This window comes from Symphalangus syndactylus, chromosome 13, assembly GCF_028878055.3.
Source record: "Symphalangus syndactylus isolate Jambi chromosome 13, NHGRI_mSymSyn1-v2.1_pri, whole genome shotgun sequence".
In the NCBI taxonomy this organism is placed as follows: Eukaryota; Metazoa; Chordata; class Mammalia; order Primates; family Hylobatidae; genus Symphalangus; species Symphalangus syndactylus.
Genome location: NC_072435.2, coordinates 32,854,154 through 32,872,705, shown reverse-complemented (window position 1 = coordinate 32,872,705; position 18,552 = coordinate 32,854,154). Strand labels below are relative to the sequence as shown.

Below are 18,552 nucleotides of genomic sequence, written 5' to 3'. Positions count from 1 at the left end.
AAGGAGAAGAGTCTGGGCTGGTAGCTGCACACAACCCCTGCATTCCAAGGATGAAGACAGCCTTGGGCCTGTCCCTCTTATTTCCCAAATGAAGACACTGCGGTTCAGAGTGGTCCCATGGCATGTCAGGACAGAGTAGGGACTAGAGCACCTTCCTCCTTCCCAGCCCCTGCCCCTCTGGGGACAGAAAGAGGGAGGAAGACGGGGACTCACATGGCCATCTCAAACTGCTCCATCCACTTCTTCTTCAATTCTCTTGTCTTGAAGAACAGCTCATAGCCCTGGGCACCTTGGTCCTCGATCAGGAGGAACATGTGGCTCCACTGCAGGGAAGCAGAGCTCAGACTGAAGGCACTGCCCCTGCAGAGGGTGGGAGCACACACCCACCCACCCCTCCCTCTGTAAGGAACAAGAAAGCCCATGACAGTCTCTATGCCCCTAGCACCATGCATGGATATCCTTGTAAAAGGGCTTTCTAGGATATCCAAATACACAACCATAAACCCAAAACCACACACGCACGCGTGCACACGCACGCACACACACACACATCCCTTTGCAGAAGCACACACCAGACACAGCATGCCACTCATCATTGATTTGTCTGTTCAACAAAGCATTGGTGCAGCGCCTGCTGAGAAACAGACACTGCTAGGAGCTGGGGACAGAGCAGTGAATAGGATGTGGTCCCCAGAGCTCCAGCCTGGTGACAGAGCGAGACTCTGTCTCAAAAAAAGAAATAGAGAAGCCACAGACCAGAGCACGGGGGAACTCCAGGGGAAAAACTAAAGCGAAGAGTTCACAGGAGAAAAAGCAGAAGGAAGTAAGGAAGAGCCGAGAGGGAGAGGGGTCTCAGCTCAGATGTCACTTCCACGGAGAATGTCCCTGAATAATGGAGGTAAGATAGCTCCCCCTCCCACCCTCACCTACCACAGCCACATCTCCTGTTTTATTCATTTATTTTTTAATAGAGACAGGGTCTCACTCTGTGGTCCCAGCTGTAGTGCAATCATAGCTCACTGCAGCCTCCAACTCCTAGCCACAGGCAATCCTCCCACCTCAGCCTCCCATGTAGCTAGGGCTACAGGCATGTGCCACCAAGCCCAGCTAAATTTTTTTTTTTTAATGTTTTGTAGAGACGGGGATCTCCCTATGTTGCCCAGGCTGATCTCAAACTCCTGGGCTCAAGCGATTCTCCCACCTCGGCCTCCCAAAGTACTGGGATCACAGGCATGAGCCACTGCACCCAGCCATCTACTTTTCTTTGTAGAAAGCATCCCATAAGAATGCAAGTACCATACAAGAAATAAAATAAGCCGGGCACAGTGGCTCACGCTTGTAATCCCAGCACTTTGGGAGGCCAGGATGGGCAGATCACTTGAGGTCAGGAGTTTGAGACCAGCCTGGCCAACATGGTGAAACCTCGTCTCTACTAAAAATACAAAATTTAGCTAGGCATGGTGGTGGGTGCCCGTAATCCCAGCTACTCAGGAGGCTGAGGCAGGAGAATTGCTTCAGCCTGGGAGCCGGAGGTTGCAGTGAGCCGAGATCGTGCCACTGCACTCCAGCCTGAACGACAAAGTAAGACTGTCTCAAAAAAAAAAAAAAAGAAAAGAAAAACAAACAGACAAACAAACAAAATGAAAACTCTTGCTTTCCATTTTAGTCCTAGTGCCCAGAAGAGTGCCCTGGATATAGTAGGTGCTCAATTTAAAAACTGTTGAGTGGGCTCACACTTATAATCCCAGCACTTTGGGAGGCCGAGGCAGATGGATCACGGGGTCAAGAAATCGAGACCATCCTGGCCAACATGGTGAAATCCCATCTCTACTAAAAATACAAAGATTAGCTGGGCGTGGTGGTGTGTGCCTGTAGTCCCCACTACTCGGGAGACTGAGCCAGGAGAATGGCTTGAACCCAGGAGGCGGAGGTTGCGGTGAGCCGAGATTGCGCCACTGCACTCTGGCCTGGCGACAGAGCGAGACTCCATCTTAAAAAACAAAACAAAACAAAACAAACAAACAAACAAACACCTGTTGAGTGGATTAACACACTTCCATGTAGATATAGTCTGGCAAACAGGCGCATGCCCAAGAGGAGAGGGCTAAGCTGCCGACTGCGTGGAGGACCCCATAGTTCTGGCGTCAAAGCCCCACCTTCTTGTTGTCTCGGTCTCCTGAAGAGTCATCCCGAACCTGGAAGCTGTGCAGGTTCACAAAGTCCTTGAGGTCATAGGAGTCTCCCCGGCGCTTACAGATGAGCAGAGCTTTGTCGAGCAGGAAGGCGTACCTGGAAGGATGGATAAGGCATTCCTGTCTGGCTCTTCCCAACTGTCCCCATCAGCTCTCTGACCAGTTCCTCCACATCCTGATCCCACCCTGCCCTTCTCCTCCTCCTTGGCCAACTTGGCCATGCCCACCTTTCCATCCTGACTTCACCCACGTGATCCGCGTTGGCCCTACTGCCTGTCAGTCTTCGCTCCACCCATACCCCTCGCTGGCCCTGTCCTGCCTGTCCATCAAGGCTCCACCGCCTTCTCGGGATGGGTCTACCACCTGTCTGTCTAGAAACCTTGCCTCACCCCCACTCAGGTCCCTCCCCAAATTCATCTTAATTCCACCTACAAGTCTACGTAAGAACCTGGCCCCACCCCTACCCAGGCTCCACCCCAGATCTGTGTTGGCTCCACCCACCTGTCCGTCTAGGAGCCTGGCCACGCCCCTATCCAGGCTCCTCCCCAGACCTGTGTTGATTCCACCCAACTGCCTATCTAGAAACCTGGCCCCATCCCTACCCAGGCTCCACCACAGATACGGTTTGCTCCACTCACCTACCCATCTAGGAGCCTGGCCCCCACCTTGCCCGGGCTCCACCCAGATCTGTGTTGACTCCACCCACCTGCTCATCTAGGAGCCTGGCCCCCACCTTGCCCAGGCTCCACCCAGATCTGTGTTGACTCCTCCCACCTGCTCATCTAGGAGCCTGGCACCATCCCTGCCCAGGCTCCTCCCAGATCCGTGTTGACTCCACCCATCTGCCTATCTAGAAGCCTGGCTCCGCCCCTGCCCAGGCTCCACCCAGATCTGTGTTGACTCCACCTACCTACCCATCTAGGAGCCTGGCCCCACCCCTTTGCCCGGGCTCCATCCCAGATCCATGTTGACTCCACCCACCTGTCCATCTTGGAGCGCCGTTCCACCGACGTGATCTTGAGCTCCCCGTCGATCTTGGGCCGGCCATAGTGAGCCAGAGACTGGTCCTATGCAGCAGGCAGGGGGTCTAGCAAGGGTCTCCCAAGAAAGGAGCCAGACACCCTCCCCACGTGGCCACACCCCTGGTCCACCTGGCTCCACCGCCTCACCAGATTCTCAATGGACAGCTGGAAATTGGTGATCTGCCGCAGTGTCTCGTTGTCTCGCTTGACCTCGTTCACGCACTGAGCCAGGTCCTGGGGAGGGGGCAGGGGTGAACCTGGTTCCCCAACAGCCGACCCAGGATCCTACCTAACCCGGGCTAGAGGATCAGCCCCACCAGGAGGGTGTCCGCAGCAGGTGAGTCACCAGCACCCTACACCCACTCACCCTCATAGCATCCAGGGCCAGCCGCAGGTTCTCCTTCTCCATCGCCTCCTGCGTGTGTTTCACCAGCTCCTGAGAGAACCAAGACGTCAGACGTCACCTGGGCCCCTCCCCTTCTCCCTGGGGGGAGGGCCTTCCAAACAATGCTAGCTCACCAGCTCCTGCATCGTACTGCTGACCCTGGAGGCTGAGACAGGACCCCAGTGACCCATCCCTGAGCGTCCTAGAGACCCAACCCCCAGAAGCCAGCCCCGTCCCCACTTTTATAGACACAGGAGGGTAGGTACGTGGAGCCCACGCCTCAGGGATGTGCCCGGCACCTGGAGAAGGAGGTGATACTTGAGAACTCGCTGCATAGGCACCATGAGCAGGTCCCGCAGGGTGAACCTCCCGTTGTTGGCTCGCTGAGAACATTCCTGGGGAATCAGAGAACAATGGGGAAACTGAGGCAGGTCCCAGCAAGAGCCAGTTGCAGGGTGGGTGCAGATAGATTTGAATAAATACGTGGGCAGCTCTCCACCCCAGAGCCGTGGGGATTTTTCTAGAGGCCAAAGCATCAGATCTGCCCCCAAGGAAACAGGGAAAGGTCTCCATGAGGTGGGGGCAGCTTGAGAACCACTGGAAGGAACTTTGGGAGGCCGAGGTGGGAGGATCACTTGAGGTCAGGAGTTCAAGACCAGCCTGGCCAACATGGGGAAATCCCGTCTCTGCTATGAAAAAAAAAAAAAATAGCTAGCCTGGTGGCGGACTCCTGCAATCCCAGCTACTCAGGAGACTGAGGCAGGAGAATTGCTTGAACCCAGGAGGCAGAGATGGCATTGAGCTGAGATCACACCACTGCACTCCAACCTGGGTGACAGAGGGAGACTCCATCTCAAAAAACAAACAAACAAACAAACAAAAGCAACCGGAAGAGGCTGGGCACGATTGCTCACTCCTGTAATCCTAGCTCTTTGATTGAGAGGCTGAGGTGGGTGAATCACTTGAGCCCAGGAGTTTGAGACCACCCTGGACAACATGGTGAAACCCTATAACTAAAAACAAAACAAAACAAAACAAAACAAAACAAAAACACAAAAATTAGCCAGGAATGGTGGCATGCATCTGTAGTCCCAGCTACTCAGCAGACCAAGGTAGGACTTGGGAGGATTGCTTGAGTCCAGGAGGTCGAGGCTGCGGTGAGTTATGATCGTGCCACTGCACTCCAGCTTGGGGGACAGAATGAGACCCTGTCTCAAAACAAACAAACAAACAAAAACTAAAAACACTGGAATGTGGCAAATGCTGCCTGGGATAGCGGTCTATTATTCTGCCTGCTGAGGGGGGCTGGAGATGGGGAGAGGGACAGGTCTGGAGAGCCCCCCTCCTCACCACCCCTGCCCTGTCTGTGTTTCCACCAGACAAACAGATCCAGGTTGAAGTTCAATTCAAGATCAGGTTCAGCCTGGGATCAGGGGTTGGTTGGAATTGGGGTTCAGTGAGAAGTGGGAGCTCAGCCCAGACTTGGGGTACAATCAGTGCTAGGGCTCAGCCCAGGGCTGGGGTTCAGTGTGAGATCAGAGCTCACTTCAGGGTCAGGACTTCACCCTGATATCGGGGGTCAGCCCAGACCCAGGGCCAGCCCAGACCCAGGGCCAGCCCATTTCTGTTCTTCTCCATTTCCTCTGCTTGGCTGGCTAGTACCTCCCTCCCTAGGCCTTTGATGGATCCCTGGCTGGGCTGCAGCAGAAAGTGGACCCTCTGCAACTCAGTGTCCTCCCTGCTGCCCCCAGGGCCTGCGGAGGAGTGGGAGAGGCCCCCCAGAAGTGGTCCGGCCCCCACCTCCAGCTTCATCTGCACGTCCTCCCGGGCTGCGGCCACACGGTCCAGGTGTTTGCTGGCTGACTCCACCTGGCTGCAGTAGCGGCCATAGACGAGGAACCTACAGGGAGAGGACAGGCCACCAGGTAAGGGTGGCTGGCATCAAGGTCAGGCAGAGGCTGGCGTCAGCCCTGGCCTTGCTCTTCCCAGCTGGAGAAGAAACCTGAGTCTCAGTTTCTCCATCTGTGAAGTGGGCATAACAATAGCATCTCCACGTGAGGCTATTGTAGCATTATCTCATTTAATGCTACAGTAATTTCACCATAGTACCTGGTATTGTCTCTGCCCAATGTTTATTTATTTTTTATTTTATTTTATTTTATTTATTTATTTATTTTTAAGACAGAGTTTCACGCTTGTCGCCCAGGCTGGAGTACAGTGGTGCGATCTCGGCTCACTGCAACCTCCACCTCCCGGGTTCAAGTGATTCTCCTGCTTCAGCCTCCCGAGTAGCTGGGATTACAGGCGCCTGCCACCATGCCTAGCTAATTTTTGTATTTTTAGTAGAGACGGGGTTTTGCTATGTTGGCCAGGCTGATCTCGAACTCCTGACCTCAAGTGATCCGCCCTCCTCGGCCTCCCAAACTGCTGGAATTACAGGCGTGAGCCACCACGCCTGGCCTATTTTTATTTTTGAGACAGAGTCTTGCTCTGCCGCCCAGGCTGGAGTCCAGTGGTGTGATCTTGACTCACTGCAACCTCCAATTCTCAAGCAATTCTCTTGAGTAACTGGGATTACAGGCGCACGCCACTATGCCCAGCTAATTGTTTTTTTGTATTTTTAGTTGTATTTTAGTTGTATTTTTAGGCGATGGAGACAGGGTTTCACCATACTGGCCAGCCTGGTCTTGAACTCCTGACCTCAAATGATCCACCTGCCTCAGCCTCCCAAAGTGCTGGGATTACAGGCATGAGCCACCACACCTGGCCAATGTTCCTTCATTTAACAAATACTTATTGAGCATCTACTATGTGCCAGGCCCTGTGTGCATCCGTATAGTCAACCCTCACCACCAGCCTAGGAGGCACATTCCTGTGACCCACTGATGTACAGATGAGGAAGCAGAAGCACAGAGAGGTTAAGTGACTACCCAGTGCCACACAGCAGAGCTGGAGATTGAACCAGAGACGGGCAGCCCCTTGCCCATGAGCACACAGCACAAAGTCCTCCCCATCCAGTGGTGTCTGAGGGTAAGATCTCTCGAATGCCCAGCCTAGGCAAGGCAGAGTGACCCTAGAGCTTCAGTCTGGCCAGCTGGGTCTCACCTCTCCTTGTATTTGATGAAGACCTGGTAGAGATTGGCTGCGCCAGGGGTGCCCAGGGCGTCCTTCATCTCCTTTAGGAAGTGAGTATGAACACGAAGCAGGTCCTACTCGGAAGGAAGGGTGAGGGCTGGGACCAGAGCCCAGGGCTCAGGGGACCAGGTAGGAAAGGGTCACCCACTCGCCCCATGCTGCTCAACTCCCAACCCCCGTAATCCAGGGACAGGTAGGGGCAGCAGGATATCCGCACTAGACAGACCCAAGAGGGCTGGGGATCGGCTGGCTCACCTCAATGTTGATAAAGATTATCTCAATGTCTTGAGGTTTCAGGAACCGTTGCAGGGGCTTCAAGAAATGCTGCCGGGAAGGGAGAGAAAGATGACGGAAGATAAGATTCCCTCCTCCAGACCAGTCGCAGAGAGACAGGGGAAGGAGACAGAGAGAGGGAGATAGAGAGAGGGAGATAAAGAGCGGGAGCGTGTCCACACAAAAACTTGTACAAGAATGTTCACAGTGAAATTATTCATGATAATCCCAAAGCGGAAACAACCAAAATGCTTATCAATGGGTGAATGGGTGTTTAAAATGTGGTCCGGCCAGGCACGGTGGCTCATGCCTGTAATCCCAGCACTTTGGGAGGCTGAGGCGGGTCGATCACGAGGTCAGGAGTTCAAGACCAGCCTGGCCAAGATGGTGAAACCCCATCTCTACTAAAACTACAAAAATTAGCTGGGCATGGTGGCAGGTGCTTGTAATCACAGCTACTCAAGAGGCTGAAGCAGGAGAATCACTTGAACCTGGATGGCAGAGGTTGCAGTGAGCAGAGATCATGCCACTGCACTCCAGCCTGGGCGACTCTGTCTCAAAAAAGAAAAAAAAAATGTGGTCCATCCATACAATGGAATATTATTCCGCCATGAAAAGGAATGAAGCTCTGACACAGGCTACAACGTGGATGAACCTTGAAAACACTGCTCAGCAAAAGAAGCCAGACACATATAAACCACATATTATGTGATGCCCTTTATATGAAATGTCCAGAAGAGGGCAATCCACAGAGACAGGGAGTAAGCTCGTGGTTGCCATGGGCTGGGGGAACATAAGAGATTGAAGGGGAACAGCTAAAGAGTTTGGGGTTTCTTTGGGAGATGATGAAAATGTTCTAAAATTAAGGCCAGGAGTGGTGGCTCACACCCGTAATCCCAACACTTTGGGAGGCCAAGGCAGGAGGATCACTTGAGACCAGGAGTAGGAAACCAGCCTGGGCAACATAGCAAGACCCCATATCTACAAAAAAAAAATTAAAGAATTAAGCAGGGCGTGGTGGCATGCACCTGTAGCCCCAGCTCCTCAGGAGGTTAAGGCAGGAGGATCACTTGAGCCCAGGAGTTCGAGGCTGCAGTGAACTATGATCATGCCACTGCACTGCAGCCTGGATGGGAGAGCCAGACCCCATTTCAAAACAAAACAAATCAAAACAAAAGAAACAAAAAAGATCAAAACAAAACAAATGAAAATCTTCCAAAATTAGACAGTGGTGATGACTGCATAATCTTGTGTGTATGCCAAAAACCATTGAACTGTATACTCTAAATGGGTGGATTATATGTATATTAATGAAATCTCAATAAAGCTATTTTTAAAAGAAATGGAGAGGTGAGGATACAGAAAAAGACTGAGCCTGGGATAAAGAGCTACAAAGGAGAGAATGACACACGGAGGAAGAAAGTAGCGAGAGGAGACTCAGAGGGAAAAAGAGACAGAGTGACAGATAAAGAGAGAGACAGAGAGACAAGAGGAAGAGGGCCCAGTGCAGCCTCCCAAAGGGCTTGGATCACAGGAGGATTGCTTGAGCCCAGGAGTTTGAGACCAGCCTGGGTAATATAGCAAAAATATATATATATAATATATATATACTTTATATATATCTTTAAATAACGATATATATCTTTAAAAGATAGATATATAAGCCAGGCACAGTGGCTCACGCCTGTAATCCCAGCACTTTGGGAGGCCCAGGCGGGCGGATCACAAGGTCAGGAGATCGAGACCATTCTGGCTAAAACGGTGAAACCCCGTCTCTACTAAAAATACAAAAAATTAGCCGGGCATGTTGGCGGGTGCCTATAGTCCCAGCTACTTGGGAGGCTGAGGCAGGAGAATGGCGTGAACCCGGGAGGCGGAGCTTGCAGTGAGCCGAGATCGCGCCACTGCACTCCAGCCTGGGGGACAGAGAAAGACGTCATCTCAAAAAAAAAAAAAAAAAAAAAAGAAACCTCGTCTCTATTAAAAATACAAAAATTAGTTGAGCATGGTGGTGCATGCCTGTAATCCCAGCTACTTGGGAGGCTGAAGCAGAAGGATTGCTTGAGCCTGGTAAGCAGAGATTGTAGTAAAGCGAGAGCATGCCATTGCCCTCTAGCCTGGGCAATGAGAGAGAAATCCTGTCTCAAAAAAAAAAAAAGATAGATAAATAGATAAACAGATATATCTAATATGTATATAAGATATATAAAGATATATATCTACATATGGATATATATCTGGTGTATTAAAAATATATATCTATATAAAAAGATATATACCTATATCAATATATCTACATATTATTTATATGTCATATATTTATATATTGTATATAATATTTACATATAGCTCTATATAAAAAACTATATATTTTATATCTTATAAATATCATATATCATATATTTATATTTTATACACATTATATGTTTATATTTATGTATTTATATACTTTGTATATATTTATATATTTTCTATTTATGTATATGTTTAATATATTTATATTTTTAAATTTTGTATTTATTTTGTTTGTTTTTGTTTTTTTGACTGCTCCTGCAGGCAGTGTCCTATATTATATATATATATATGTATATATATATATATATGTCAGACTCATATTTATATATACATATGTAAGTCAGAGAAACTCAGAGACGGAGACAGTCACAGAAAGGAAAAGCGATGGGGGCAGGAAAAGCCTCAGTTGTCCAGAGCGGCCGGACAGGTGGACGTGCACCTGCCGGCCCAGCTCCCGCGGGTGCCCACCTGCTGGATGGAGCCCAGCGTGTCCGTGTACTTCTCCTCCGTCTGCTGGATCTCCCGCAGGCAGCAGCAGCGCTTGTCATACTCTGTCATCTTGGGCTGAGAGGGAGGGGAGAGGCCGGTGTTGGGGGGCCTGGGGCTGCCCCCCACCCGCGCCCTCCCCAGGCCCGACCCTCCACCTCACGCACCGGCATGGACACGGGCTCCGAGCGCATGAGGTCCTCATAGATCTCGTCGCCTTCCGCCTCCTCATTCTCCACGCAGTCATACAGGTCCTCATCCTCCTCCACCGTGTCGCTGTGGGTTGTGAGGTCAGGGATCCCTCGGACCTCTCCCAGATCAGAGCAGGGTCCCCTCAGACCCCAGGGCAGGGCTTTGTCCCCTCAAGACTCCCAGGGTGGGACCTCAGACCCCAAGGGCAGGCCATGTCCCCCAAGACTCCAGGGCAGGGCTGTGTCTCCCCAGACTCCCAGGCAAGGTTGTGTGCCCCAGACACCAGGGTATGACCTTATTTCCCGGAGGGCAAGGCCATGTCCCCTCAGACCCTCCACCCCCAGGACGGTGCTCCAGTGAGCTGTACGGCCACAGGCCTGAGCACTCACTCGATCTGGTCGGACAGGCCGCTGTAGATGTCTTCATCACCTACACTCTCCTCCTCGGTGGGGAAGGGCCTGGGGGGTCAGGAGGGTGTGAGCCAGGGGCCTGGAGGCTGGGTAGAAGTGGGGCTTCAGGGAGGGAGAGGACTGGGGCTAAATGGCCCAAGGCCCAGGTGGTTACTCACATGATCCCCCTGTTCTGGGCGATCGGGGTCCAGGACAGAGCAGACAGGGTGTAGATGACCTGTGACGGGGCAGTGGCCACTCAGTGAGCCCCTCATACACCCCCACGGCAGAACACAGCTTCCAGCTGCAAGACTGTCTGAGGCGCTAGACCCCATGCCTCTTGGGAGCCTAATTCAGGATTTTCTCTACCTCCCATTCCCATACCATCGTTCCCTCAAATGAGCCCCACCCTTTGCTTCTTTCTTTCTTTCTTTCTTTCTTTCTTTCTTTCTTTCTTTCTTTCTTTCTTTCTTTCTTTCTTTCTTTCTTTCTTTCTTTCTTCCTTCCTTCCTTCCTTCCTTCCTTTTTCTTTCTTTCTTCCTTCCTTCCTTCCTTCCTTCCTTTTTTCTTTTCTTTCTTTCTTTCTCTTTCTTTCTTTTCTTTCCTTCTTTCTTTTTCTTTCTTTCTCTCTTTTCTTTCTTTCTTTCTTTTCTTTCTTTCTTTCTTTTCTTCCTTCCTTCCTTCTTTCTTTCCTTCCTTCTTCCCTTCTTTCCTTCTTTTCTTTCTTTCTTTCTTTTTCTTTTCTTTCTCTTTTTCTTTCTCTCTTTCTTCCTTTCTTCCTTCCTTCTTTCTTTCTTTCCTTCTTCCCTTCTTTCCTTCCTTTCTTTCTTTGTTCCTTTCTTTCTCTTTCTTTTTCTTTCTTTTTCTTCCTTCCTTCTTTCTTCCCTTTCTTCCTTCTTTCTTTTTCTTTCTTTCTTCCTTTCTTTCTTTTTCTTTCTTTCTTTCTCTTCCTTCCTTCCTTCCTTCTTTCTTTCCTTCCTCCCTTCTTCTCTTTCTTTCTTTCTTTTCTTTCTTTTTCTTTCTTTTGACAAAGTCTCACTCTGTTGCCCAGGCTGGAGTGCAGTGGCGCAATCTCTGCTCACTGCAGCCTCAGCCTCCCGGGTTCAAGTGATTCTCCTGCCTCAGCCTCCCAAGTAGCTGGGACTACAGGCGCCGGCCAGCACACCTTGCTAATTTTTTGTATTTTTAGTAGAGACAGGGTTTCACTGTGTTATCCAGGGTGGTCTCGATCTCCTGACCTTGTGACCCACCCACCTCAGCCTCCCAAAGTGCTGGGATTACAGGCGTGAGCCACTGCGCCCAGCCCTCTATCTTTCTATTTAATCCTCATAGCCACTCAGAGAGGGCAGGATGATAATATTCCCATATTTCAGATGAGAAACGGGGGGGCTCAGAGAGGCACAGCCACGTATCCAAGGTCACACAGCAAGTGTCAGAGCGGGAACTGAAACCCAGTTCCACGTATACCAAGCCAGTGCTATTTGCACCTTGTATATGGCCTGGTCTGGCTTGTCTGCCTGTCCCCTGACAGCCTTTAGCTTGCCCAGTGTAGATGTCAATGGAAATGAACTGAAACTCGGTCTTTGGGCTTCAAGTGCCCAGCTCACCTTGCCAAAATCCTGCACATCAAAGAGGTCAAAGGCTTCGAAGAGCTCGCTCCGCTTGAGGCCGAACTTCTCACAGCAGGTGGACAGGAAGGTTCTAATGTTTTTAAGGCACAGGAACTGTGAGGAGACAGAGAAATGAGGGTGGGGGAGGATGAAAGGGCAGGGGAGAAATTGACCCCCAGGCCACCTGGCTTGGGGACTGGTGTGGAAGGGAAATGAAAGCACAGACCCCCTTCCATAAAATCGCATTCTCTTCTGATAAAGATTAACCTGTGCCTGATCCAGATCTGTGCTCCGAATGTTTTTGTTCACTTAAAATTCACAAAAGATAAAATTAATCACTAACAATTAAACAAATGTGGTATATCCATACGATGGAATATTATTCAGCCATAAAAAGGAATGAAGCACTGATTCATACTACAATGTGGATGACCTCAAAAACATTTTGAACTACTCAGGAGGCTGAGATGAGTGGATCAGTAAGCCCAGGAGTTCGAGCCTGCAGTGAGCTATGATGGCACCACTGCACTCCAGCCTGGGCAACAAAGCAAGACCCTGTCTCAAACAAACAAACAAACAAACAAACAAAAAACCAGGCCTCCTGCCTCCACCTCCCAGGTAGCTGGGACTTCAGTCATGTGCCACAACACCCAGATAATTTCCATATTTTTTGTAGAGACAAGGTCTCGCTATGTTGCCCAGGCTGGTCTTGAACTCCTAGACTTGAGGAATCTGCCCGCCTTGGCCTCCTAAAGTGCTGAGATTACAGGTGGGAGCCACCATGCCTGGCCATCCCTAAACTTTTTTATTTCATGAGCCAAAACATTCCTTTTCTTGTTTAAGTCACTTTAGATTCGGTTGCCATGGCCTGTAACCAAAAGATATTAACTAATGAAACAGCCGGGCACAAGTAACATGGCCCCAGCTTTTGAGTATCTGGAAAAAGAAAAAGAAAGAAAGAAACCTTTGTATTCTTGCATTTGCCAAGTATTGGCTCATCCAACGTCCCAACAGGTTCAGCACTCTCTGAGGTTCCCCAGATCCTGAAGAATTCTAACCAGCCTTCCATCCACCAGCCTCCCGCAGCTTGTAGACTTGGCCTCTCCCACAGCCCCCAACATTCTCCATGAAGTCAGTGTGGACCAAGAGTCCTAAAGCAGACTCATCAGTAGAGTTGGTTAAAATCCATCTTCCAAAGCCACGTATTGCATGCATCTATTTAAATGAAACGTCCAGCACAGGCAAATCCACATAACAGAATATTACTGAGCCATAAAAAAGGAGCAAAATACTGTTCCACACTATGACATGGATGAATCTTAAAAACATGCTCAGTGAAAGAAGCAAATCACAAAATGTCATGTATTGTACAGTTCTATTCATAGGAAATGTCCAGAATAGTTCCGAGACTAAAAGTCCAAGATCAAGGTGTCAGTAGGGTTGGTTTCTTCAAAACACAGGTCCCATTCTGTGATATGAAACAGCACATCACAAAGTGTTTTCACAGATAGCTCGTTTCTAGATTTTAGGACTGGATATTCATATGTTCCTATAAAGGCTCAATAGGTTCAGAAACATAACTTCTCAGATTTTACAAAAAGAGTGTTTTGAACTTGTTGAATCAACAAGGTTCCATTCTGTAATGTAAAACAGCACATCACAAAGTGTTTTCATGGATAGCTTGTTTCTGTTCTTTCTTTTTTGGTAGGGGATGGAGTCTCACTTTGTCCCCCAGGCTGGAGTGCAATGGTGCAATCTTAGCCCACTGCAACCTCCGCCTCCCAGGTTCAAGCAATTCTCCTGTCTCAGCCTTCTGAGTAGCTGGGATTACAGGCACCCGCCATCACACCCAGCTTATTTTTGTATTTTTAGTAGAGATGAGGTTTCACCATGTTGGTCAGGCTGGTCTTGAACTCCTGACCTCAGGTGATCTACCCACCTCGGCCTCCCAAAGTGCTGGGATTACAGGCATGAGCCACCGCGCCCGGCCAGTTTGTTTCTACTTTTTAGGACTGGATATTTGTAGGTTCCTCTAAGGGCTCATGTCAGTAGACAGCCACCTTCTCCCTGCACTGTGACGTGGTCTTGCCCTGCCTGTACCCTAGTTTACTCTTCTTATAAAGACATCAGTCAGAGTGCATTAGGGCCCACACAGATGACCTCACTCTAACTGAACTACCTCTGTAAATACTCCATATCCAAATACAGCCACATTCTGATGTACTAGGGGTTAAGGCTTCAATGTATAAATTTTGGGGGGACACAGTTCAACCCATAGCACACAAGAAAGTGTATTCCAAGAAGAGAGAACAGTGCATGCAATGGTCCTGAGGCAGGACCTTGCCTAACATGTTGAAGGAACAGCAAGGAGGCCCATGTGGCTGGAGGTAGAGTGGACGAGGAGGAAGAAGAGGGGAGGATAGGGAGGTGACCAAGACATTTATTGTGAGAAAATAAATTTCTGCTGTTTAAGCCTCCAAGCTTGCGGTACTTTGTTAAGGCACCCACGCAAACAAATACACCCTGATATCCAGAAGAAAGTTCCTTGCTAACTTCTTTGTCTTTCCTCAAAGGACACCTTCTCTGTGAGACCTCCTCTAACCACCCTGTTTAAAATCACACCCCCAGGTTGGCTTGAGCCCAGGAGTTCAACATGGAGAGACCCCATCTCCACAAAAAATGAAAACTCAGCTGGATGTGGTGGTGCACACCTGTAATCCCAGCAGGCTGGGAGGCAGAAGTGAGAGAATCACTTGAGCCCAGGTGTTCAAAATCAGCCTGGGGCCACATAATGAGATCCCATCTCTGCAAAAACAAATTTAAAAATTAGCCAGGCATGGTGGTGCATACCTGTAGTCCCAGCTACTCGGGAGGCTGAGAGAGGAGGATTGTGGGAGCCCAGGAGGTGGAGGCTGCAGTGAGCCATGACGGTGCCACTGCACTCCAGCCTGGGCAACAGAGCGAGACCCCATCTCAGAAAATAAATATGTACATAAATTAATTAAAATTTAATAAAATCCCACTCCCCTACTTTGGCGTTTTCTATCCCTTTAGTTTTGCTTCTCTTGTTGTGTTTATTGTTCATCTCACCCAAATAGAATGTCAGTTTGAAGAGGGGAGGGCCATCGTTCTGTTTCTTCAATGCCCAGCAACTATGCTAGTGCCTTGTGTGTAGGAGGCCCCTGATATATGTTTGTTAACTAGATGGATGGAAGGGGGGCCTGGGAATCTGCATATTAACACTCTCCTCGGGTGATTCTGACACACTTGCCAACCCCTACTCTGTGCCCCTACCATAACAATATTTGCATTTTTTGGCTGGGTGCGGAGACTCGTGCCTGCAATCCCAGCACTTTGGAAGGCTGAGGCAGGCAGATTACTTGAGGTCAGGAGTTCAAAACCAGTCTGGGCAACATGGTGAAACCCCATCTCTACTAAAAATACCAAAAAAAAAAAAAAAAAAAAAAAAAAATTAGCCAGGCATGGTGGCGGGCACCTGTAATCCCAGCTACTTGGGAGGCTGAGGCGGGAGAATCACTTGAACCCGGGAGGTGAAGGTTGCAGTGAGCTGAGATAGCACCACTGCACTCCAGCCTGGGCAACAAGAGTGAGACTCCATCTCAAAAGAAAAAAAAAAATTGCATTTCTTGGATGTCTACTATGCATGGTTAGGCATTCAGATTAACTCCATTCTCATAACCACACTGTGAGTGTTTATACCCTTTTGAGATGGAGTCTTGCTCTGTCGCCCAGGCTGGAGTGCAGTGGCACCATCTCGGCTCACTGCAACTTCCGCCTCCCAGGTTCAAGCGGTTCTCCCACCTCAGCCTCCCGAGTAGCTGGAACTACAGGCGTGTGCCACCACATCCAGCTGATTTTTGTCTTTTTTGGTAGAGATAGGGGTTTCACCATGTTGTCCAGGCTGGTCTTGAACTCCTGACCTCAAGTAATACACCTGCCTCGGCCTCCCAAAGTGCTGGGATTACAGGCATGAGCCACCACACCCGTCTATGTCCATTTTACCTACAAGAAAGCAGGCTTAGATCGGTGTGGGGATGCTGCTTGACATTAACAGCAAGAATAAGTTAGGGGAGGAACTGCAATTAAATTCTGAGATGGCGTGAATCTAGAACCCACGTTGTGTGTGTGTGTGTGTCTGTGTGTGTCTGCGTGTGTGTGTGTCTGTGTGTGTGTGTGAGAGTGAGAGAGAGAGAGCGAGAGAGAGACGCTCTCACCCTGTTGCCCAGGCTGGAGTGCAGTGATGCAATCATAGCTCACTGCAGCCTTCACCTCCTGGGACCAAGCCAGGCTCCCAGCTCAGCCTCCCAAGTAGCCAGGACAATGGATGTGTGCCACCACATCCAGCTAATTTTAAAAATGTTTTTGTAGCCAGGCGTGGTGGCTCACGCCTGTAATCCCAGCAATTTGGGAAGCCGAGGCGGGCGAATCACGAGGTCAGGAGATCGAGACCATCCTGGCTAACACGGTGAAACCCTGTCTCTACCAAAAACACAAAAAAATTAGCCGGGCGTGGTGGCGGACGCCTGTAGTTCCAGCTACTCGGGAGGCTGAGGCAGGAGAATGGCGTGAACCCAGGAGGCGGAGCTTGCAGTGAGCCGAGACTGCGCCACTGCACTCCAGCCTGGGCGACAGAGCGAGATTCCATCTCAAAAAAAAAAAAAAAAAAAAAAATTTGCAGGGACAGCAGAGAGTTTCATTATCTTGACCAGGCTGGTCCTCAAGCAATCCTCCTGCCTCAGCCTCCCTAAATGTTGTTATTACAGGTGGGAGCCACAACTCCCAGCTGAGCCCACTTTCTTGACCACAGCCTTTTCTCTTTACCTTGTGTGTAGTGGAAGCTGGCATGAGCTTCCACCCACCGTGCTCTCAATTTTAGCATGCTACAGAGATAACATGGACTCCTCCCAGCAACTCTTCAAGGTAAGTAATATTATTATCCTCATTTTACAGACAAGGAAACTGAGGTGAGACACACAGCTGGGATGCAAACTCAGGCAGCATGACTTCCAAGCCTGTGTGTAACCATTATGCCACAGCTGTGTGTGCGAATTGATCTGGCACTTAGTGTCTGTTGTAACCCTGTTTCTCACACTTCCATTTGCAGAATGTATCATCTTCTCAATCGCTGCCACAGTCTATGTAACCCATTGCATATGGAACATGAACTTTAACTCTTTTGTGTTTAAGAAGAGAAATTTACATCCTCCTACAAAACTAAGCTCATGTGCTACAAACGGAAGCAACTGTATGTTGGGTGTCATGGCTCATACCTGTAATCCCAGCACTTTGGGAAGCCAAGGCGAGAGGATCACTTTGAGGTCAGAGGTTTGGGACCAGCCTGAGCAACATGGAGAGACACTGTCTCTACAAAAAATACAAAAATTAGCCTGGTGTGATGGCCAGTAGTCCCAGCTACTCAGGAGGCTGAGGCAGGAGGATCACTTGAGGCCAGGAGGTAGAGGCTGCAGTGAGCTATGATCGCACCACTGCACTCCAGCCCAGGCAACACAATGAGACCCTGTCTCAAAATAAATAAATAAATAAAAGAAGAAGCAACTGTAGAATAAATATGGTTCAAACAATGTTATTAAATTCTAGGTAGATTCTGTTGCTTGCCCAAGGCTCTGACCCAAGACCTGTTCTCTCTTTGTCAAAAAGAGAAATTTGCAACAGAGACACATGAAAGATGCCGTAACAACTCAACACTCATTCCTGATCAAAAGAAAGAGGGGGGAAAATCTCTTGGCAAAGTAAAAATGGAAGGGAACTTCTGTAACCTGATAAAGAAGGCCTTCAAAAAACATAGACCGAAACACTATGCTTAATAATGAGATGTTGAAAAGATTCCCTTTGAAATCAGGACTACGCAAGGGAACCTGCTATCACCATTTCTATTCAACATTGTATTGAAGATCTCAGCCTGTACTGCAAGACAAGACAGAAGGAAAAGGGAAAGAAGGAAAGAAGAAAGAAAGAAAGAAAAGAAAGAAAGAAAGAAAGAAAGAAAGAAAGAAAGAAAGAAAGAAAGAAAGACAGTAGTCATTTTTGCAGAAGAAGCAATCGTCAACATAGAAATTCCCAAAGAATATACAGATAAATTGCTAAAATTAATAAAATTATTTGGCAGTGTGGCTGAATACAAAATCAATATACAAAGCGTACTAAGTGTCAGTACATAAGCAAAAATAACTCACAAATTAAAAAAAAAATTTGTGAAATCCTAGAGTAAGCAAAACTAACCTATGATGATAGAAAAATCAGTCGTTGCTTCCGGGGCAAGAGGGAAGGTAGAGATTGACTCAGAGAGGCCACAAGTGATGGAAATGTTCTGTTTTGATAAGGGTGTGGATTGCACAAGCGTCCACAGTTGCTAGAACTGATTGAATGGTAAAATGAAGAATTTAGCATTTCACATAGGGAAATCAGACTTTGATTTTAAAAGGATACTACTATTGACTGTAGCCTAGAAGATGTGAAACAAAACTACATAAAGCTAGTGACCTAAACAAAATAGAATGTATACCAGTTCCTTTCTAGCAAGACTCAGTGTTT

The 18,552-nt window shown here is 48.8% G+C and overlaps 1 protein-coding gene across 3 annotated transcripts in view; it reads right to left on the bottom strand.

Annotated features, from left to right (window-relative positions):
• The window catches only part of VAV1 (vav guanine nucleotide exchange factor 1), an 84,716-nt gene that overhangs the window by 24,485 nt on the left and 41,679 nt on the right, over window positions 1-18,552 (bottom strand). For 2 of the 3 annotated variants that reach the window (XM_055240210.2, XM_055240211.1), the window contains exons 2-15: window positions 11,977-12,093; window positions 10,549-10,607; window positions 10,370-10,438; window positions 9,956-10,064; window positions 9,771-9,866; window positions 6,990-7,058; window positions 6,705-6,808; window positions 5,400-5,499; window positions 3,899-3,994; window positions 3,582-3,650; window positions 3,362-3,448; window positions 3,174-3,259; window positions 2,157-2,289; window positions 214-323 (exon numbers count right to left, since the gene is read on the bottom strand). In XM_055240210.2, coding sequence (XP_055096185.2) covers window positions 214-323; window positions 2,157-2,289; window positions 3,174-3,259; window positions 3,362-3,448; window positions 3,582-3,650; window positions 3,899-3,994; window positions 5,400-5,499; window positions 6,705-6,808; window positions 6,990-7,058; window positions 9,771-9,866; window positions 9,956-10,064; window positions 10,370-10,438; window positions 10,549-10,607; window positions 11,977-12,093 — 1,304 coding nt within the window. The remainder of the gene's footprint in view (window positions 1-213; window positions 324-2,156; window positions 2,290-3,173; window positions 3,260-3,361; window positions 3,449-3,581; window positions 3,651-3,898; window positions 3,995-5,399; window positions 5,500-6,704; window positions 6,809-6,989; window positions 7,059-9,770; window positions 9,867-9,955; window positions 10,065-10,369; window positions 10,439-10,548; window positions 10,608-11,976; window positions 12,094-18,552) is intronic. The other variant, XM_055240212.1, reaches the window with a different exon arrangement.